The sequence below is a fragment of the Manacus vitellinus genome, unplaced genomic scaffold (assembly GCF_001715985.3).
Source record: "Manacus vitellinus isolate BGI_N305 unplaced genomic scaffold, ASM171598v3 scaffold_37_pilon, whole genome shotgun sequence".
NCBI classification, from domain to species: Eukaryota; Metazoa; Chordata; class Aves; order Passeriformes; family Pipridae; genus Manacus; species Manacus vitellinus.
This window is the reverse complement of record NW_021940517.1, coordinates 1,385,250-1,408,205: the sequence shown is the minus strand read 5'-3', so window position 1 is coordinate 1,408,205 and position 22,956 is coordinate 1,385,250. Positions and strand designations below refer to the sequence as shown.

At 40.9% G+C, this 22,956-nt stretch overlaps 1 protein-coding gene across 6 annotated transcripts in view; it reads right to left on the bottom strand.

Annotated features, from left to right (window-relative positions):
- Window positions 1-16,128: 16,128 nt before the first annotated feature.
- QKI (QKI, KH domain containing RNA binding) overlaps window positions 16,129-22,956 on the bottom strand; it is a 153,444-nt gene continuing 146,616 nt past the window's right edge. For 4 of the 6 annotated variants that reach the window (XM_018077376.3, XM_029961596.1, XM_029961597.1 and 1 more), the window contains exon 8: window positions 16,129-22,525. In XM_018077376.3, the coding sequence (XP_017932865.1) occupies window positions 22,509-22,525 (17 nt within the window). In that variant the 3' untranslated portion in view covers window positions 16,129-22,508. The remainder of the gene's footprint in view (window positions 22,526-22,956) is intronic. The other 2 variants (XR_003915963.1, XR_003915964.1) reach the window with 1 other exon arrangement.

Genomic DNA, 22,956 nt, shown 5'->3' with positions numbered 1-22,956 from the left:
ATGGATGTCCAGGCATCTTAACTCCATGTGCTTTCGAAATCTCTTTCTTGTGTGACAGGAGGAAAAGAACCACATTAGAAAAAAACGAAGAAGGTTTCATTTTTTTCTTGTAACTGAAATGTCATTCTGTGATTTTCCATATCTCCAGTCCTGGAGGAGCTGTCTGCCAGTACGTACTGTGACACAGCCTGTTCCTGCCCCCTCCCAGAGCTCTGCAGCCGGTGTCAAGTCCAGCAGTCTCCATAGAAAGTTCCACTAAGTGTGTGGTGTTTGACTTACGCCTCTGTTCTAAAACATCTGAAAGCTATCACACAGGTCAGACAATGAAGCTCTGCCTGAGATTTAGGAAAAAATGAGAAGCCTGAGAGGAGGTTTTTGTGAAAAGGCAATGAACTTGCCTGTAGGGAAGCTGATGGCAGTCAGGTGGTGGGGCAGTTCTCTGGGTACTGCCAGGCCAATAGCTTCTTGATTTTTACTGCTTAAGAATAGTAGCTTGGGGTTGCAGCTCTCTCTCTTTGTCTTAGTGTGCAGCAAAGGCCAATGTCCCAAAATCATCTGGCTTCTTTAGATCTTTCCTTGAATCACAGATTCATAAAATATTCTGAGTTGGAAGGGACTCACAATGATTATCGAAGTCCAATTCCTGGCCCCGCACAGTACCATGCCAAGAATCACACCATGTGCTTAAGAGCGTTGTCCAAACGCTTCTTGAACTCTGTCAGGCTTGGTGCTGTGACCACTTCCCTAGGGAGCCCATTCCAGTGCTCAACCACCCTCTGAGTGGAGGACCTTTTCCTAATATCCTACCTAAATCTCCCCGGCACAACTTCAGGCCAGACCCTATCACTGGTCTCAAGAGTGAAGAGATCAGTGCCTGCACCTTGTCTTCCCCTTGTGTGGAAGCTGTAGACTGGGATGAGTTCTCCCCTCAGCCTCATCTTCTCCAGGCTGAACAGACCAAGTGACCTCAGCCACTCCTAAAATGACTTCCCCTCAAGGCCCTTCACCATCTTTATTGCCCCCCTTTGGACACTCTCTAAGAGCTTAATATCTTTCTTATATTGTAGTGCCCAAAACTGCACACAGTATTCAAGGTGAGGCCACGCCAGTGCAGAGCAGAGCAGGACAATCCCCTCCCTCGACCGGCTGGTGATGTTTTGCCTGATAGCCCCCAGGACACAGTTGGCCCTCCTGGCTGCCAGGGCACTGCTGACTCATATTCAACTTGCCATCAACCAGGAACCCCAGGTCCCTTTCTGCAGTGCTGCTCTCCAGTCTCTCCTTGCCCAGTCTGTTTGTACATCCATGTTTGCCCTATCCCAGGTGCAGAATCCAGCACTTGTCTTTGTTAAACTTCATACAGTTGGTGATGCCCCAGCCCTCTAATTTTCTAGAAGCCTTTCTGGTTAGCCCACAGTTCTTAATTTACAGTAAAGCTTTCCTGAATTACTCCTCCTCTAGAGGATTTGTCTTCCAAATCACCCTGCCATACTGCCAGATTTCAGCATAATTTTCCTTCCTTTCCCCTTGCCACACCTGCACACTTGCTTCATATACTGGACACTTTTATCATACACTAAAAAATCATATTTACTAAAACTTTCAGTAACAAGTAGCATGATGTGAAGGCAGATCTAATGCTGAAGCTGCACCTGTTTTAGGTAGCTGTACTGTTTCTGTTCTCCAGATTGAAACCAGTGCACTGGGTTTCAAACACCTTTTAGTCAGAAACCATTGCACGTTGCCCACAGAAGGGGTGGGGAGTAATTTGAGGTGATACGCTTCTTTCCTCCTCTGCATGGCCTTTGGCTAATCACTAAATCATATCTGCAGGTTCTGCACAAGTGAGTCCATTTTGGAGGGGACCAGCTTGATAAACAGTGTAGGGTGGGAACATGGGCTGTGCTTAAATTTGTGTTTGGCAGTGATGATCAGCATTATCAAATGATGGTTCATTAGTCATGTGAAGAACTGGACAATGCTGTTGCTTTATTTTGCAGCCTTCTGACCTTAGTCCATATAACTCCAGTTATAACATTGTCCTTCTGTGGTATATCTTAACAAAAAGTCATCAAGGCCTTTGACTATTCATGACATGCTTCACAGCTCTGCCTACATACCTGTATAGCTGTGACCCAGACCTGCCTAGGACCTCACCACTCTCATTCAAAGGCCACATATCAGCCAAGGTAGCTTAAAAATAAAAATTGGAAAATAAAAAAAGGTTCAACTTGTTCGACTCCTTAGTTCAGCTTATCCTTGCAGAAAATCACTGACTGGGTACTTTGTGCTAATCACATGTTTAAATATTAGACTTGGTTCATATCAAAAGGAATCTACTTCTCAACACTGCTCCTGATACTTCTGATACTTCTTCAGCTTGTTTAAGAGCAACGGAATTACCTGTTGGAGAGAAAAACCTACTGCTACAGGCAGGAAGCATGCTGGAGCAAGGCAAAGCAAACTAGCAAACTAGCTCCTGAGAAGCAGCATGGTGCAAAGAAGCAGCAAGAGGGGGAAGAGGAAGTAAATTGGGATGAGAAGCCTGGGGAGTGCAAGGAAACAGATACAGTGACAGACAAGAGAGAAGCATGGACAGCCCTTGTGTAGGTTCTCAAATCCATATGGATGATATGTCTGGAGGTGAATGAATTAGATGGGCAGGTCAAATACAAATAAGTCCGCAGTTGTGAGAGATGAGGTAAGTCCCACCTGGCAATGGCTCCAAAAATTATTAAACAATGACTGCTTCAGACCTGCAGGTCTCCTTGTTGCAGGCTGTGGTTCACCTGCAGCCTGCTTGTGGTGGCAGGAAGGCTCCTCTGTGCTCTTGCTGAATTCTCCCAGCTTGGCTTCCCTAGACTTTTTTCCTGCAGGGGTGCCCATGCCATGGCCTGCCCCTTTGGGCTGCATCTTCTCCACGTAACTGGTGCCTTGGGAAGGGAAGCATGAGGCAGACACACATCACAGCTGGCTGGAGCAGGGGCTGCCCCCAGGAGACCAGCCTGGCCGGGCCACTGCCGGGCCACCCTGACAGCTTCTTCCCTCCCACTGAATGAAGACATGAATGCATCAGTCTTCACAGGATAACCATTGCCCAGGTAGAAAACATCCACCTGCTCTCTGTTCTTCTCTCTCCCCCTTTGCTTGACTAGATGCTGTTCTCTGCCAGCAACATTTCTGGAAGGAGTACATGGTATGACAGCCACAAGCGCGGCTGGAAGCAGTTGGGAAGTGAGCCTCAGGAAGTAGGCAGACTGCATCTACTCATAGAGGATTGTGCCCCTCTTCAGAACGGACCTGTGGGAATCTATTCCAACTCAGCAGCCCTTGCAATTTCTATAGCATCCCCTGCATAGTCTCCTGCTGCTGACTGTGCTACATGGAAGAAATTCCTCACCCTACCCCACTGGCTGTACTCAGGAATGGCTGAGGAAGGCTTGGGTGGTTGTGCTGTCCTTTTCAGTAGCCTGCATTCCCAGTGATTTGTGGTTGCCTATAAATCTACCACCCATGCCTGGTGCCATCAGAGCTCTCCCAGAAAGCCCCTTGCCATGGCCTCTCTGCCTGATGCTGACCCTGTAAAGGGAGGCTGGAACAAAACCAAACTGTGCCATGCTCTCTACAGCAGGCAAGGGATCTCAGGGCACAGAGTGCAGCCATCACTGCGGATCAGCAAGGCTGGCCCACAGCTGAGCAGCTGGGGTGGCCACTGGCCACACAGGCAAGTCTTGCAATGGGTTTTGTTTCAGCATTGTCCTACACAGCAGAGTAAGGGCACAGCCATGACCACCCAGACAAATGCAGATCGACTGCATCAGCTGAGGGGATGACAAACAGGAGGAGGAATGGTGTATGCAGCAGCTCCTGGTGGGATCAGAAGCAGCACTGCTTTCACACAGGTTTTGCTTAGCATAAAGGCTCCTCTGATGTTTCATGACTATCAAAGGCTTTGAAATTCACAGGGATTTCAAGGAAGGCAGAAGTTCATCTGAAATGAGAGAAAGATTACATTTCCCCTCCCACCATATTTCCAGCTTCCCAAGAATTTTCCTTTGAAGACTCCACTACTCCCAGAAATGTCTTTATGATGTTTTTCAAGTAATTTCCCATACAGGATCATCACTGCACAGTACAAGCAAATGGTAGAGACTAAGAAAGCAAAGTATGGGGGTGAGAAGTGAGGCTGTTGGTGAGCTTTTCCTTCTCAGCAAAACCAAATCATCCCACCATGTACTAGCATGGTTAGGAGGCAAGTATACCAGCTGTCCTTAAGTGGAGAGGGAGCAGGGGCTTTCTGAGGGGCTGTTTGACTGAGCAGTGCCTTGCTGCCTCATTGCTGACTGAAACAAGAGTACAGATTTGAGCTATAGGAGAAAACCCACTTTTTCAAATTTTTTTTTCAAGTCTTGGTACGGGCAACTCCCATCTGGAAAAGAAAGCACCCTCAAACTGCCTGCAGCAAGGGAGAAGGATCTACAACAAGGCATTTTGATTTCCAGCCCCTGGAAGGGTACTCCTCTGTGGCACTAAACCTGCATTATATGGGAAAACTGTTGTTTAAACATGTTTCAAAATGGCCTTTTGTGGTCTCCTTGCAAACACATGTTTCTTCTTCCCAACACCCCCCACAGCAACTGTTATCTCCCATGCAGGAATGTCCTGGGAAGATGTCCTAAGGTGTTCTCACTGGACCTTGTTAAACCCTTCCTGTGACTGGGTGTTCCTGTAAGCCCCTTGAGACTTCTAATTGGGTACTCTGTGAATCCTCCTAAGCCTATAAATGTAACCCTCCCAACAATAAACTCTCTCTTGCCTCCTCTCCACACCCCGTGTGCTGTCTCCGTGCCAGCCATGGAACCACGTGGGTGGGGAGAGAAAGGGGGAGCACCTCTCCCCTCCAGGCTCAGGACCTGAAGAAACTCCTCATGCTGGAGTTCCCTTTCCCTATCCTTCAAGATGTCGGAATGGTTCCTCAGATGGAAATGGAACTAGAACTGGGCCGCCCCACGCCAAGGGGGAAAAGGGATCCAGATTCCTCTCACTGGTCTGCTCTGATATCTGACCACCAGGGGATAAGCATGGGGCAGACTGCAGAAACTGAGATGAAACTGCTCCTTTCCCTTTGATAAGAGGGAGCTGGTATTGAACTTATTGCTCAGATTATGGTGGATCTGAATTTGTTTCCCCTTGAGCAGCAGCTACAGAGACAAAGCAGCTGAATTAAGTTTCACTTTTCTATGTAAAATGACTTAACTGGGTAGATAAAAATATATTTGTGAAGGCTCATATGTTTCCCTGAGACTTGATCTCAATAATGTCTTAAGAATGCCTTACTGATTGTTTAATGAATTATTTTTCTCCCTCTCAGACTGTTAATAATAAATTCTAAGTAGAAGGAATGTACAGACTGCTTGAAATAATTCATCTAATATGAGTTCAGCTGCAGAACTTGCTGTGTTTTACCTTCCACTACCTCTGAGCAAGTGCTTTTTGATGAGGATTCTGGGGCAGAGGAGTTCCCCCTGTTCTTGAGAGGTAGGAAGCCCCTAGGGAGCTGAAGGGCAATGGGGAAGGGGCCCTGGGAGAGGCCAGCCTATTTGTAAAATATGTGAGGCTTCAGCACAAACCAGCTAGCTGTGTGTGTACATTGTTGTACACCTCCCAGGTGGACTTCCACTCAGCAAAGCAGAGGCAGGAGGGAGGAACAGAAGAGAGACAGAAGAGGAGGGATGGTCCCATTTCAAGGCTGTGGAGATCTCACCATCTACCTCACCATCTCACCAGGGCTTCGAGGGAGGTTCAGCATGAGTCGCATTCACTCCACATAGGTTTTGCTCTCTGAAGGATCCTCACATCCAACCAAGCCACCCAGATGGAGAGCCTAGGCACTTAACAGAGGAGGAGAACACTTTCTTGTTTGTATTAGACTTTTCTCCCAATCTAGGCTGAACTGCCCTTAGAACTGCCCGTGTGCTGCAGCTGACCAAGGAGGGAGCCTAGCTGTGAAGCCCAGATCAGGACTAGAGTCAGGCATTCCACTGCTGGTGCCAACACTACCCACCCACATAGGAATGTTGTGTGGATGGGTCTCTATTAGAAACTCCTAACTATAAGAGGGGTTTCCTTATTAGTCATGAGCTATATATATGTATACTCTATTATATATATATATATATATAAATGGAGTATAATCCACAGAATATGAAAGTCTGTCCCTTAGCATAGTTCACCCTGGAGGTTTCACAGATCATTTCACTTGCAGGGTTAAATAACAGCCCATACTATACCCACAGGCACGTAAATGGATCAAACTCAGCTACCCCAGTTACTCTCAACAGCACTTTGCTCACAGGGGGAAAAACAACAGAGCATTAAAAGAGGAGAGAGCACCAGGAGAGTAAATGAAGGATGGCATGAAAGACACAGAGTGCTAGGATGTCAGCTGCATTTATAAACTTCCATTATTAGCCTTCACCTTCATCCTTGCCTCTTCCATATCAAAGTGCTTCCACTTTAAATAGTGCCATGCACCCTGGGGAAGCTGCTGAAAACAACCAGTGGAGCAGTTTTCTTCATGCAGCCAAGCCAGCCCATGCCTTGCATTCAAACCAGAGACAAACAGCTTTCACCATCCCCGACATTCTGGTACCACAGGAGAAGTTTAAAGCCAAGCGAGGACATTGAGGACTTTGGAGTCAAAGAAGAAGCCTTTTGAAGTGGTAGGATGGGCACTATCCCACACTGCAGTGTGAGCACACTGTAGAGCAGGGAGGACAGGAGTGGCTGGCATACTTCGTGCTGTCCCCAAGAACACAGGGCCATGGGCTAACCCAGTGATAAATAATCCCATGCCCTCCTCTGCCTGGTCACTGCACACCAGTCCCATAAGCTCTAGCTGGCCAGGTTTGTGTGAGCAAGAGAAAGCGATCTGAAAATGAAATCTTGATGGTGAGGGGTACGAAAGGGTTCTTCAAATAAAAAGCAACTCTGCAGCTTTAGCAGGGAAGGCCAAATACAGAAAAAGCACTGAAAGCTTCCTAATTATTTACACCTAGTGTTTGGATACACATACACCCTACAAAAGCATTTCTTCCACTGGTAAGGTTTGCCAGGTTCCAGGTTCTTCTCTGCCCAAAAGGTAGCCCTGGGGCATGCCAAGGCTGCAGGTTAGCTTGGACTCTTAAACAAAGAAGTAAGATTTGGGCAGGTCAGCACTTTTGGTATTGCTCATTAGAGTGACTCACAGCTTAGTTACAAAGCCAGGTAGATGAGGATTACTCACTGCTCCTTTCAGAGCTCACCTTCTTCCAAAATCTGAGTTTGCAATTGTCACCTTTGCAAGCTAAGGGAGAGCCAGACCTGCAGCAGAGCTCATTACCATCATTTAGGCACATACAAGTCATCCTGTGGTGAGACACCACAGTGCTGCCAAAGTGCCAGGAGGGATGCTCTGGTTTTTCTGCTCTGCCTGCTTTCTCTGTGGCTCCAACAGCACCAACCAGCTGGTGGCACATCTTTCCACCACACAGGGTGAGGGACTCCTGCTCCATGCACAGGGCACAGTCAATGTGAGGGTGGTCCCCAGGCTGCAAGCTGTCAGGCTTTAAGCCACTGAATGATGTTGCTTCACAACTGTCATTTGTGTGAGCCAAGCTGTGGTTGTGCCTTTCTCACGGGGCCCATAAGTCACTGAGGTCATTTCAGGAGAAAAAACCTCCAAGAAACATGTGAAAGAAAGATGACAGACACCTATGTCCTCAAAAACACATAGGCACCTGACTGCTGAAATCAAGGGTGAGGCAGATTATCTTTGCACCTTTAAAACACAGAGTGTAGATTCATCCCAGGCTGGCACCTAATTTTCAGAAATGGCACTGGGGACTGAAGAGCAGAGACTCAGAAAGCTTCTTATGTATCATCCCAGGTTTTGCACAGTGGAATATTACAAACACTTGAGGTATCCCGGCTCCTTTTTCTCTGTTCTGATATGAATGTTTTGGCCTTAGCTAGTCTTCCTCACCTCCTATCTATAAGAATCCACCATTTCAGAAGCAGTACTTTTGGTGCTGCATTGCTGACTCCTGCAACTTGGGCAAAATTGCTCCAGAAATCAGAAACCACTTGTAGGTCAACACTTATTAACCTTGTATTAAACTGTGTGGTCATTATTGCCCTTGTGTTACACTATGCTCTTGGCAGTCACTACAAGCTCACTTGTAAAAATACCTCCTCACCTCTATACTTTCGTCATGCTGGTTTACTAAAATAGCTCCCGTATAGAAAATGCTCTTCTATCGTTAGTTTTCTCTCTTTACAGCCATATTGTTTGTACACCTTCTTCTCCTTTGGTTGTTGTCAGACCTGCATGGCACAAAACCACTGACCTCTCCTATATTTGGCAGGGAGCTAAGAAGATTTTCCATATTTCCCCACATTGATAACATCCTTATTTTTAGTGTTTGGGATGTTAGAAAATAGGCAGAGAAAGGAAAGGAGATTTCTGCCAAAAATACATGTCCTGGTTCTTAAAAGAAATCACATGTTAGGCATTAATTCAGCCTCCAATTATTAGGGAGACAGCTAAGATAACCCTATAATGAACAAGCACTACAGCTGCTCGTTGGAAGATCTTTGGGCCTTTCTGTAACAATAAAACATCTGGCAGTTTGAGTTGCAGAGTATTTATAAGGATGCCTTCAGAAAAATCAGTAGGAGAAAGAGAAAAGGGGAGAAAACATTTGACCAGAAATTGTAATTAACCTGTGGAGGAAACAGGTCATGACTTAAAAGATCCAAGAATGATGTTTTTACAGTCTTGAAAATAGCACTGAACACTGTAGGTCTGTATTCAGGCCTCCAAAAGAGAAATCTGGTGAAGCAAGCAGGTGGGGCTGATTTTAATGCAAGGAGGAAGCGCCTCTGAAGTTATCCTTTTCTTTTCAAATAGATTTTTGCATCAGGCAGGGATCAAGTAATTACTTTGCCCCTGTTCACAAGATATCTCAGAATAGTAACAGACCACACACCCAGGAGATGATTAAAGGAAGTCAGGGGTCAGGAACACAGAAAAGCTGGTGATACAGAAGAGAAGATTTGCATGGCCATTAATATTTCATGACTTACCAGCCATGTGGTTCAGAACAAATATCAGCACAATAAAGTAGAGCTGTCTGCCATCAGGTTGCATATTTCAAGACATACTTGAGTCATAAAGATATTATTTACATGCCTTTATCCATGAACAGAATACAAAACCCTCTGAATCCTCGTATCTATTGTAGGGAAAAATGGAAAGCCTGTCTGGGGGCTCAGCAGGATTTGAGTGAGGCCTCTGCCCTGGGCTGGACCTCTGCACAGAGTGAGTTTCAGCCTAAAAGCAAAGCATAAATAGCATTTTTCATACTGCAGTCCTATTAGATCTGGTACAAAGGAAAAGAGCTGCTGTACTGTCAGTATGTCTCTTCAGCCACTATTCCAACCCATGAAACAAGAGTGCTATTTATATGCAAGTATATAGGTAGCAGTGTAGACAGAAGATCTTGTATTCTGTGCCATTATTCCCATTATAGACACATCAAAGCTGGTAATTAAATTTGGAAAAAAAAATCCTATTTTTCTCACAGTGAAAAGAACAAGATGTGTCAAGGGTTAAGCAGAAGTATTTTGTCCCAGGAGTTTGGCAATTATGCTTCGTGAGATTTTATGCTGGGCAAACAGAGTTTATTGTGGTGACATAAGCAGGTCCTTTCCTCACAATCAAAGCTAGGAATTTTTCCTGCCTGCACATGCCTGTATGCAGCTGGAATAAGCAAGTGGAGCAAGTGGTTCAGCTGACTCACCGGCACAACCAGACTCTCCTGTTGCTGCCAGCCACTGATGGAACTTTTTTCCTGCCTTTGCAATTGGGCTCTCCCTTTCCCAACATGCTGTAAGTGATGAGGCTCTTGACTTGAAAGAAATGTTGAGAGCCAGAGTGACATTGCTTAATCACCCAAAGGAATAGCTCAGAGGAGGGAGGCACGTTAGGGTTGCTTGTCAAAGCTGCTGCTTCTCTGAGTCTCTTAGTGCTGTATGCGTGTGTGTGAAGAAAAAGGTGAGAATGAGAATCATAGAATCATAGAATCAGTTGGGTTGGAAGGGACCTCCGAGATCATCAAGTCCAATGAGAAGCTGTGGGGAAAAAAACCCAAACCAACAAGAAAAAAAGCACAGCACCAGAATTGCGTCCAGTGTTTTACTGACAAGAATACAAGTCCTTGCCCAGGGAATTTATAGCCAAATGAGTCTAATACCACAGGGCCTGAGGGCCCTCCTTGTGTCCTCTGCAAATGACTCAGATGAGCAGCCCCACTGACTCTGTCTGAAGGATTCTTCGATGAGCACAGTCTGGCTCACAGTGATTAGTGACAGCAAATTGCAAGGGGAAAAGGATGACAAGGGAGACAGTGCTCTAAGGCAACATTATTTACTGCTTCTCTCCCTCCCAAAGAGTCAGGTGTTTGACTATTTCATTCATTGGCTTCACTTTCGTTTTAAACCAGGCACTTGCCTGAGTGGAAATCATGTATTTCAAGGTTCCCTCACACAGGGAAGTCTGAGGACAAATCCAGAGCAGGTGAAAATTCATTATTATCCTAATTCATTATTATCACTGTGAGGTACATATCAACTAATAAAATGCAGTTGTTTACTTCACCCAGATAAAATTTTGGAAGAGTCTTGACTGAGGAGCTAAATCTCCACTTCTCCACCTTCCACTATACTGATGTTGGCCAGAAGCGTTTGGTTGCCAGCTGTCTTGTGGTTGAGTGTGACCAGGGATAAATTGCTTAATGTTGGACTTTGCTGAGACTAATGATATGGCTGATTAGGTGATTTTGTTTTATACATACCTACTGACACTGGTTCTTGCTAGAGAAACCCAAAGCTCTGTCTCTCACAAATGGCATTTCTCTCTTTCCTTTCAAAGCAAACTGGCACTGTGAAGTTGGCATCCCAAGTGTAACCCTTCACAACTAAAAGCCTGAGGCTGCAAACACTGTTGTTCTTGCTTCAAAGTTAATTATTTTAAGGCATTTCAGTTTAAAAAATCGTATGTTAGCCTGAGAGTTGAACCTTGTGTGACTGTAGAGGAGAGATCTGGTATTTGCATGCTAACCTGTATGCATATTACTCAAAGAGCCATATTTAAAAAGTCAACATCCAGCACTCAGATGAGGATTTTGAAAAAGTCACTCAATTTTAAGGTCAACTCTCAGATGGAGATGGTGTATGTCACAGTTATCATATCCTATATTCAACACTGCTTGTGCACCTTTGTTTAACTGTAATGGAGAATTCTGCCTTGCTCCATCTTTTCCCAGCACCTTGAATTTATTGAGTATTATAATATATCTAGGTCTGTGAAGGGCATCATGTGTTAAACCATTACGGGATTGTAATGGTATCAGGATTGCTATAGTCAAAAGCTCAAAGCTGTTCAGCCACAGCAAACAAACATTAGTGAGGGTGTGTGTTGTGGACTCTTCCGTGGGCTCTGCAAACACCAAAGAGTTCTCGGAGCAGATAGGCATTTTCCCAAAAGGCAGCAGAAAATTTAAACAATCTTGGTATTTTGTTATCTGATAATACTAACAATCCAACAAGTAAAAAGCAGTGTGTTTCATACTCTAATGCTACCATTGTGCCTGTCTCCCATGTTGTATTCAGACATTCTCACTTCCATCAAGCAGGTACAATCCCATTTTGCCCATCCTCCTGGGTCTCAAGCGCTGTCAGTGCTCCCCACTTCTGCATTTCACTGGTGAAGAGACAAAGCAGCGCTGTTCCTTGTAGCTGCATCTCTGTCTCTTTGCCTCTCCTTGGACAACTGCGAAAAACTGGAATGCAGCTCAATTCACAGCAAGCCTGCAGGACTGAGAATGTTATGAACACAAATCACAGAATACCAGGTTGGAAGGGACTGCAAGGATGATCTAGTCAAACCTGTCTTGCTAAGAGCATGGTCTTCACATGATCTAGTACCTTGCCCAACTGAACCTTAAAGGTGTCCAACACTGGAAAATCCACTAATGGCTGCTGTCCTTGTAAAAAAATTTCCTCTTCTGTCTAATCAGAATCTTCTCAAGAATAACTTGTACCCATCTTCTCTTGAGACAGCCATCTGTTGAGACGGCACTACTGGTAGGCACCCACTGAGGTAATCTGCTCTGAGACTTGTACTCAGCTGGCCTACAAGACTGCGCAAACTTTTAATATAATGGATTTAACTAAGAAGTCAAAGGTATTTTGTTTTGCTTACAAGTTTTAAGTACATTCAAGATTGTAAGACACTTGGACATTGTGATCATACTAGAGTACACTCAGCATTGTACTGCTTGAGCACTCTACAGTCTTGAATGCAGCCATCCCCAGCTTACATTCTGTTGGGTACTCCTGTTAACCTCATTTCACTGACAGGTAACTGAGGGACAAAGATTCTGAACAAGAGCATCACTTGAGTGAAAGAATAGCTTTCTTTATGGGTAGCTGGGGAATGCAAAAGGCTAAGCTACAACCATACATGCTATGCATGTGAAAATGGGGAGAAACATACCCGACAGAGACAGACCCAAGCAGCCAAGCTGCTAAGCTAGTTACTGTGGGTGTGATGAAAAGATGGGGATTTACTGACCAGTACTTTCCCCTCTGCATCAGGCAGGTATATTGTCTCTGGGTACCAGGGATTTTCTTTTTTGCTGGTGTTGTTGCTTGAAACAGACTAAAGAAGATAAGGCAATGATGTTTTCTTTTATGGAATAACACAAAAAAATTCTTATGATGAAAACCTAGTTAACCACACTCCATATTTTGACACAACACTTCAGGTGACAGTGATATTTTGTGGATTTGGCTGCAAGGATCTTGCCCAAAATTGCACAAATCATCAGCAATGAAAGAAGCATCTCAAACCCAGGTGTTCCAAATGAGTGCCCTCACTATCAGGACATTTCTCTTCCATCTGCTTGGATGGAGTCAGATATATTTAAAACAGACCTAAATAATGTCACACTTGCACATCCTGATTTAGACCTGAAGTCTTGCTTGTTGCCTTTCTATACCAAGAAAGACCTGTGCCACCTGGCCATCCTAGAAGGGAGAATTTGTCTATGAAAGTAGAACAGCACAGAAGGGGGCAGGACAGAACCTTAGAAGAAAAGAATAAGAAATTCAAATTAGGCTGAAGAAGGGAAAAATTTCCAACAGAGAAATTAACAAGTTTTCTTAAGATAACAGGGAGGAGATATGGTAAACCAAGTCTTCAAGGACTGAGATAATTTCAATTTTCTTCACGTAAAATTCCAGCCTACAGTCTCTGATGAACTTCTTGTCAACACAGCATGGGCTTGACAATACTGCTCTAGTTTAGGGTTGTCTCCTCTTCCTAGTTCATATAAACTCCAAAGTAATCTTAGTAATCTTCTAAGGACAGGATTCAAAACTCTGCCATTACTGTTATTCTTTATCTTCTTTCAGTCCAGATCAGTATACATTTCCTATTTTGTCTCAGAAACAAAGCTGAAGATCTGCTTCATTTGTTGCCTTTCAGGGAAAGAATCAAAATTGTCTCATCACTAAGGTTATATGGGAAAAGGCCCACCAGGGCATGCAAGTAATGGCCTTGTGGCTGCCTCTGCAGTACTGGATCCACTCTATGAAAATGATCCTGAGATTCATTAGAGCAGTATGCATGTGAGGCTCTGCAGACTGTACCCGTGTTAAAAATAAGACAAGGAATTTGCCATGGAAATTTAACATGCAGTAACATCTCCAAATTGATAACAATGTTTGAACTGTTGGAGATTAGCCATAGGCTAACAAACTGTGCTCCCTGCATCACAAATTTACCATGTTTTATCCAATATCTGAGGCCAAGACCTTAAAACTTCTCTTTGAAAAAGGCTGTGCTCTGCGAAAAGGCACACACATAGGAGTGATTTGCAGTATCTTGTCATTTCACCACCTCAAAACTGTATGAGGTACATTCTTAGTCCCATGAAAACCACCTTGTCTGGAAATCACAATTGGAAAGGTGTAGACAACTAACAAGATAAATATCACACTATTATTTCATTATGCGTTTCTAATGCACCTAACACAGTAAGACTCTAAAAGAGTAATCCCAGTATCTTTATCGTATATTAACATGCTCCCCGTAATGCTCTTGCTCAACCTGCCTTTTTACTGAAATAACTTCAATTAAAAGAAATCCCTTTAAAACACTGCTGTAGAAGGTACAGACTGATACATCTGTCATGACATTAAAAAGATGGGGTTTCATTTTCATATGACTATGAAAGTAAACTAGGATTAACACCAAACACTTGTTTGCTCAAAGAAACAAACCTGTGAAGACCTGGAATCTTCCTATCTTCAGGCAGTGGAACTATCACCTGCTTAATAAAGGTCATCCCTCAGTGAACTGAAAATCCATAGAATTCATTCTGAAAACATCCCACAAACAAAAAGAATTTCTCTGCTTAGCCTCTTGCCTGTATAAGGGGCTTACAAATACATGAACTTTAGAGAAAACACTTTGATTTACTGATGAGCTGCTGAAATATGTAGAGGTGCGTCATTATTTGATGATTTTTCCCTGAACCTCACCTCTGTGTTTATCCAGTTTACTATTCAAAGTAGTAACCTTTTTTATTGCTGAAGATGAAAACACTTTCAAACTGCTGTGACAGAAATTAAAAAGGCAAATATATGCTATGCTATTTTGTGAAAAAACAAACAAACAAACAAACCAACCAAACCAAACCAAAAAAACCATAAAACTTTTTTGTCAGGGAGTTACTGATTATTTTTGGTTGTTAATTTTTAGAAGAGTTCAACTCAGCAGGAACTGGTTGGCAGTTGTCTATTTTTAACTGTTCAAGAACTTCATAGGGGTACTGAGAAAGCAATTAGATAGACTCTTACTACTTTTGTTGGTAGACCTGAACACCAACAAGACAGTAACTTCAAACACTGCATTTTGTACTCTTTGGTATGAATGCCTCTCATTATTTTGACACAAAAAACCATTTAAGTTTGTATTGCCTCAAGGGAACTACTGTAACTGTAGCAAAAAACAAGGAGCCATGTAGTAACATCAGGCCATCCTCCTTAAACATACCAAAACGCACACAGACAGTGTTGGTAGAACAGCAGTGAAGTCTGTTGATAGAAATTTTCCAGTAATTAAATTCCACATTTAACTTTAATTTGTAGACCAATAAATGCAATTCCTAGCATGAACGTGACCAAACCCGGGTATTACTGACTTGGTGCTAGAGATAAGGAAAGTCAACACAATTCTCTTTTCTAGGGATCCAGATGGATGAAGGAGGGGGTTTGCACAGAGCAGCCAAAGACAGCATAGAAGGTGAGGTTGTGCCCAACACATCATGCCAGGACTAAAGGGTACGGGCATGCTTGCACTGGCATTCAGAGTAACAGCAAAGATGACATGGGGCTGCTTTACTTGCTCGAGTGGCATGGGCCAAGTAGTATCTCTACAGTCTATGAACTACCAAGATATGACTATATGCTACCACTTTGTTGAGACTAATCATGGAAGTATCTTCAAAGGCTAATTATGCCAAATTTTTCTTCCTTACTGGGAGACTAAAGAAGAAGTGTACCTTAACAGTGACATTTAGCCTCCTCTCCCCTACTCTACCAGACTTCCAAAGATGCCATACTTAACCTTATCTATTGCACGCTTCCCTCTGAAGCAAACCATTTTTTATTTAAGCAGTGCAAAGCAGAAGGAATTTTTAGCAAATACCTTGATAGAGAAATTGTCCTCAACTAAAACCAGGTATCATCACATAAATATTAACGAAAATGTAAAAAACCATAATCTAGCTCTTCTCCAATATGTGTGTCTCGCTAGGTTGATACTAAGGTAGGGTGGCAGTCTTAATTTTCTATAGTAATCAGAAACTCCCCCACAAAACAGTATGTTAAAGTTATAGTAGTACTCCTTTTCCTTATTTGCTCAGAACAATTGTAACAGTTTTGCTTACAAAAGTACAATAACATCAAAATCACTTGGTCATCTTTAAGAAATTTATAGAATTGGTGCATCCACAAATCTAAATGCAAAAAGTGTATTGCATGTTTATGGTATATAATGCATACTTGCTCCATTTACAGTTACAAACAACAGCATATGTGATAAGAAACTGTTAAGCAAAATACACCGATAATCAGACGACCATGAAAATTTAAGCCTCTTGAACAATTAACATCCTTCATAACACTGCTAAAAGCATTAATGAAAATTTAAGTGGGAAAATGTACATTCTTTATTCTGCTGTTTAGATACAGAATAAAATTTAACTTTTCAGAAAATAAAACTATAGTTACAGCTTTGAGAGCTGTCAGTTTACTTTTGAGGATAAAGTACATGCACTTTTTCCAATTACTTTATTGCACATAATGTACAGTCATAAATGGTGTTTTATTTACATGTCTTTTGGCAATGTCCATGTTTGCTTTTCCCCTCGGAATACATTATTTCGCACAAACAAAACCTTAAATGTTTCACACAAACTGCCATAATACAAGTCAAAGCATATATGTATATATGTTATTTTATTGTTGCTGCTAATTCTTCTAAGAGTTTCAAATCTCAGTTAATCTTTGCCTTGGGAGGCAGATTCCCCCCAGTTATTCTGTTGTTGAAGACGGACACCCGAACTGCAGGCACTAAGAAATTAGCACTACAACCCGCTGTGCCTGACCCCTAGCCCCTATGCAGAACCATACCACCTGCAATTAGTGCACAGGCACAGAGAAGGAAGAGCACTGTACTTTCGTTAACCAGTTTGATTCAACATTAAGTATCACGTGTTAATGTTATGGTTCACGTGTTATTTGGACAGTATTCCGTTAAAAGTGTTTTAGAAAAATATATCAAATACATTAAAACAAACCAGAAATTCCAGTAACAATTATATACTTCCAGCCCTAGGAATGTGTTACTCAGATTCCATTCTGTACAATATGGTACTTATGAGAACATTTTTTTACCCAGACACAAAGAATTCAGTTTTATATACTCATAAGCATGTTTCCCCCAAGTTAAAGTAATTTCTTAATGGATGGCAACACACTTCAATTTTTCCCTGCATTTTCAGGGCAGAAAACCTTTTAGTGGTCCCCCTCCTAGAGTACAGTCTGGCAATAAACGATTCCTAACATGTAGATTTTTGACATACTTTTAAAAGGTATGTTCAAATAAAGGATCAATATTGTCAGTATACACTGAACATATGCTCACTAAAAATACCTTTAATAAAAATCCTTGAAAACTCTTTTGAAATATATCATGGATTGATGACATGCACAAAAATACTCTCAAAGAAACCAAATTTGTTGTCTTGAATGTATGATTTTCTTGAATGTTAAGACAATTTAACCTCAGAATAATATGAACCTAACTTCAGTTATTCAGCAATATTGAAGTCATCCTTAAATTCAGTTCTAAAACTACTTTGTTTCTTTCCTATAAGCAGATGAAGTATAAAATAGTTAAATTTTCAGACAGGCACTTAGGTAAATTGAGAAATGCCTTTGGTGGACAACAATGTATAGTATTTTGATTTTAGCGTTTTTCCCTTTTTTTTGCTGTCCTTTAGCTTTAAAGTACTACAAAACTTACAGCAATTTTCACTATTGTATATACTGAAGAATGAGATGAAAATGCACTGTGAACAAAGTGTGACAGTAGTTAATATCTATTGATAAAAATACAAAATAATAAAAATACTACAGGACAGCAGTAGTCCTGGGAATAGAAATATTCTTCAATATAAAATATTAAACTTTTGTTCCATCTGAATAGTTTCACCTAAAATGGAGAGAGTACTTCACCAAGCTTAAATGTGTGCCTCTGATAAAATTCTTTAGGAATATAAATTATCGGCTCTGTAATGACACTTTGTGCCATTATCCAGTCAAAAGGTTTGGTATAATCTGTACAAGTGAAACTATTCAAAATGCATTGATATTTTATCTGTACCTAAAATTTCTGTAAAACAAAGAACTACATGCCATTAGAAAACTAACAAACATTATCAAAGCTAGACTATTCTTCACTATAAAATAAAGATGCTTTCTATTTTAATTACTACCAATACTGTGAGAACCCTTTAACACTCAAGTTTTATATTGTATGGATTTCAAGATAAATAGTTTCAAACATCATAAATTAAAGGAGGCATTTGAACAGATTCAGTCTCCTCATCTGAATTTTTACCATCTACAGGAAAAAAATAGGATTTCACAAAAATTGTTGACATCAGAAAAGTTATCTACATTGAGGATCTCCCTCAACATTAGGTGTAATTACTGTCAATTTAAGATTACAAATCTAGGAGAACTACCTGGGAAATGTAAAGGAGCTTCAGATAGCTTAAGTTCTAAGAAAGGGAAATGTTTCTGTAAAAATATTTGCATAGATGTACATTCAAAACAGCATTTTCGCCATTTAAATTCCCTGCATTTGTTTTGCTCAAGTCATCCACAGGGATGAAGATCACATAAAGGCAGCCCTGGAATTTGAAATGGCTGTTGCTTGGTAATTTAATGAAAGGTGTATTTTTGTACTTTCTGCAGTCATTAGGAAAAGATCCAGTTTGACCTTTGGCTTACATGTTGTACTCCCCTGAGCTAGGCAATACTGACAGACTATAGCAGAAATACAAAAAAAAAAAAAGATACTTGAAAATAGTGTGGCATGAAGACAATAAGGCACTTTTCACAAGGAAAACTCCCAGATTTTGTATTTCAATGTACAACAATTCTATCCAGAAGTATTTTGAAATGTCACATGATGCAACATGAATCAGGTGCCAAAACCAACGAATCACGAATTACTGTGAGATTAACTGCAACCTCTGAATGGTTCAACAAAGAATCAAACTGGTTTCTGTACACAGTCATGATTTACCAATGTACTGGCATCTTTGCTCTTTTGCTGTGAGCTGACAGTAATTATTTTAGAGAAAGAAAAAGAAAGTGTGGAATTAGTAATGCAGATGCTGAAAGGCAAGTGGCAAGACTCTACAAGAATGTCTCAAAAAATGCTACTTTGTTCCCATTTCTACTGGCACCTATTCCCCAAGGTAAGAGGCCAGAATGACCAAAGCCAACTTAATAGTAGTGTGCAGAATGTCAGCTGACAAACAACATAAAAACAAGTCACGTTGTGTTATCTGTGGTCACGTTCTTCAGGGTTAGTCCAGTAACTCAAGACTTTACATTCTTCCGTCTTTATTTGTTTATCGTAATTAAACATGTAATGGTTAATAAACAGACATAGTCCAGAGTTAGTAGGTTGGTATTATAACATTTATTAAAATAATGCTATGGGTTAATAGAAACAGCAAAGAACCAAAGAATTAAAATGCAAGCTATGTAAAAACCCAACTAAAACCCAAATATGTCTAATGTATTCATCCAGTAGCTAACTAAAAGCCCAAGAAAGACAACACTCCCAATATAATAAAGTACTGCAAAACAATTGGCAATTTTTCAGTTATCAAAATTGTGGGTTTTGCATTTTGTATCCTTTTTTCTCAATCAGGAAAAAAATTCTTTTGAATGTTATATAACATACATATAAAACAAGATAGAAAAATACATTATAAACTTGTAACAATGGCTGTAAATACATTATCTTACATGTTTCTCATAGGCAATAGGTTGGTTATGGTACATACATAGCATGAAACTACTAAGATAATAAAGAATAGACAAATACATGTCATCTGTACGGTTACATACAAGCGACACTCCCATCTACCCACTCTAAAAAAATTACATAATACTGTCAGAAAGAAGTCTTAAAACTACTTATTTTAATAAAGAAAAAGTCATTAAAGAATGATAATACTGAGAACCAAGGCATTCAGAGATTTCAAAAGTCATGCTTTTTTTTAAGTTGATCCAAAATTTTGTCAACTAAGTTTTCAGAAGTTTGTTCAGAGCAAACATTACTTTCACATGTCACACATCTATTCCATACACTTCCCCTACCCCCCAGAAAAGACCTTTGATAAATGTCTAAAATGTCCAGGTTTTATCACAGTTGAGATGAAACTGGATCAAATACTGGTATAGTTTTAGCAAATCTCTCTTCAAATGTTCGAGTGTCGCAAGTTTATTCAACCAACCAACCAAAATAAAATCAAAATGGCACAGCATATACTGTAAATAAAATCAACACAACTGTATGTGTAACAGGAAGACAAAGCCGGTGGCACAATAAAGAAAAATCTAGCTGAATACAAAAGGATGAATGTCTATTGCATAGTAAATAAACTGATAATTATTTCCAGGTGAGACAAGATGTTAGATGAGGTCACCATGCAGGTGCTTAAAAATGTAAGCCCTCTTAGCTTACTATTGACCTTTCATTTGGAAGCTGTGAAGATTTGCAGGAGGCGAATAAGTTGACAAGAGGGGACTAAAATTATCACCTGATATTTGCCAAGTTTAGTACTGAGCCCCACAAAGTAATACTTAATGTTTTCAGAATTAAATACTGTGCGTTCAACAGCTTCAGCTCTTGCAATTGCCCAGCTATTTGAACCTCATGTGGAAAACAAAGGTTAAAAATAAAGTTTAGCTGGACTTCAAACAACTAGCTGATGTCCCTCTCCTGCTTATCTTTTGAAGAAAAGCCAACAGGGAAGATCTAACAATAGTCAAAGACAAGCTGAAAAATAAATAACTTCCATGCTGTTTGCTACTGCAGGAGCTGTTTGTGAAAACTGGGGACATGTTCAGTAACTAACTGAAAACCAGCCAAGCACTTTCAGTTTCATTATTCACAGAACATCAGTTTTCTTGGTGATGCCGAAGCCTACTATAGTTGATGTATATTTATTTCAACCAAAATCAAGAAAACTCCTCTCCATCTCTGAACAAAAATGACAGACTTCCAGCTCTACAAACATTTGTCAGCTAATAATCTCCTTTAGCATGAGACAGTCTGTATCATAGAACCCTTTGGTCTACGTTGCACAAGTATGGCATTTGCTATGATTTAAAAAGTAGAGTGGTTGAAATAATAATGGGCCGGTTTGACAAAAACTTAGCAAATATTTTGCATAATGAGATTTTGGCAAAGTCACATCACACTAGTATGGCAAAAATCAGGTAATTAATATGGTCAACTCATCATTTGTCTTCCCTCACAGCTTCTTTCACATACTGGGCGTCTGAGTGGCATGCAGTAACTTGTCTGAGGGAGAAGCTGATTATACAAGACATTTGACTAAATGACCATGAAGAAAATAAGGCACTTCCTTTTCTTTAGACTTATTCCAATACTTAAAAAATAAAAAAGAAAGACTAAAAGGCTCTTTTGGTCTTTTGTTTCTTGACAACCACCAGAAAAAATCATTTAATGAAATAAAGGGTTTCTTTGTTCTTTTTTTCTTTTTTTTATAACACTTGAAAGTATAAAATGCTACATTTCCAAAAATATATTTTTTTTTCTGCACCAGCACCCTTGTATAGTAAAAGTATCTACTTTTTTGTTCATTTTGTTTCAATGCACTACACTTTATCTACAATTTCATTACATGTATACAGCAAATAGGCAAGCATGGCTTTTACATCCTTAATGAAATTTTTTCTATACAGGGAAGTTTAAAAAAAATATTTGAACAGTTTGCCCAGTAATGTGACACATAATGCATGTACCTTGTTCTCATGTAATCTTCCAAGGAGATTAAAATATGGTTAAAACAATTTAAACTTGTATTTCACTTTAATAGTGTTGCTGTTTTGTCCTCTGCATTAATGTAGTTCTGAAAAGTCATCATAATCTGCATTTCAATGGCACACTTTCCTTTAAAACGTCCAATTTGGCAGGCAATAGAAAAAAGGCTGCAACATCTGCCCTTTGAGGGCACTGGTAGTGACTAAACGGCGTATCAAATTTTGAATACTTTTTAGAATCCCTTCCCCAATGACATCCCTGACCAAAGGTTCATGCATGATGCATCATCACACAGTACATTCAGAGAGAGCTTTGACTTTATTTTTTTTTTTTTTCTGAGAAGAAAAATATTCCTAGAAGTCTCTCACAGTAACTGCCTCTGTCATCGGGTAGTTAAGGGACATCTGTCTCCATCTTGTGTGAGGCCTCCTTACCGTTCGCTTGGGGCGGGACACTAGAGGATGATCAGTGCGGAGGGATGAGTTGGACCTTATTGCTTTACTACTATTCAGTGCAGGTTCTAGAACCACTTTCACCCAAACAGGAGAACAACAAAAAGCGGAGTTGGAGGACAACAATTTCTTTGTCTGTTTTGTTAGATGGTAAGACGAACGGACAAGTGCCCCAGCTCGCTGCACTGAAGACAGGCAAGCAAAGGCGTTTACCAGTTAACTGATCAGCAGGCAGGCATGGTCAGGTCATCATTGGGTGAAGAGTTCAGAGGTCAGAAGGTCATAGGTTAGTTGCCGGTGGCGGCTGGGTGGTTAGAAACAAAAAAAAAACAAAACAAAAAAAAGAAAGAAAAGATAGAGAAGAGATTAGTTCCAGCTAGTGACGGCTTAATGACAACATGAAAACTAATCACAACTAATAAAAAAAACAAGCATGTTTAATTCTGACATACTGATCGACACCATCTACAGAATGCAATAAAATCATGACAGCCCTCCATCATGATTTGGACACGTGAAGGAGAAGCCCACTCCCACAAAACCGGTTAACAGGAAAAATAGAGATAAAATATGACTAACGACTAATGGTTAGTAGCAGTCGATGAAGGAAATTGGAAAACAAAAAACAATGAACAGTTCTTGAACTGGGTAGAAGATTTCTGGAACAACAGTCAGTGCACAGCATCAGTATCTGACTGCTATTAAGCATTAGTACTTCCCCAGGTGCAAGCATTA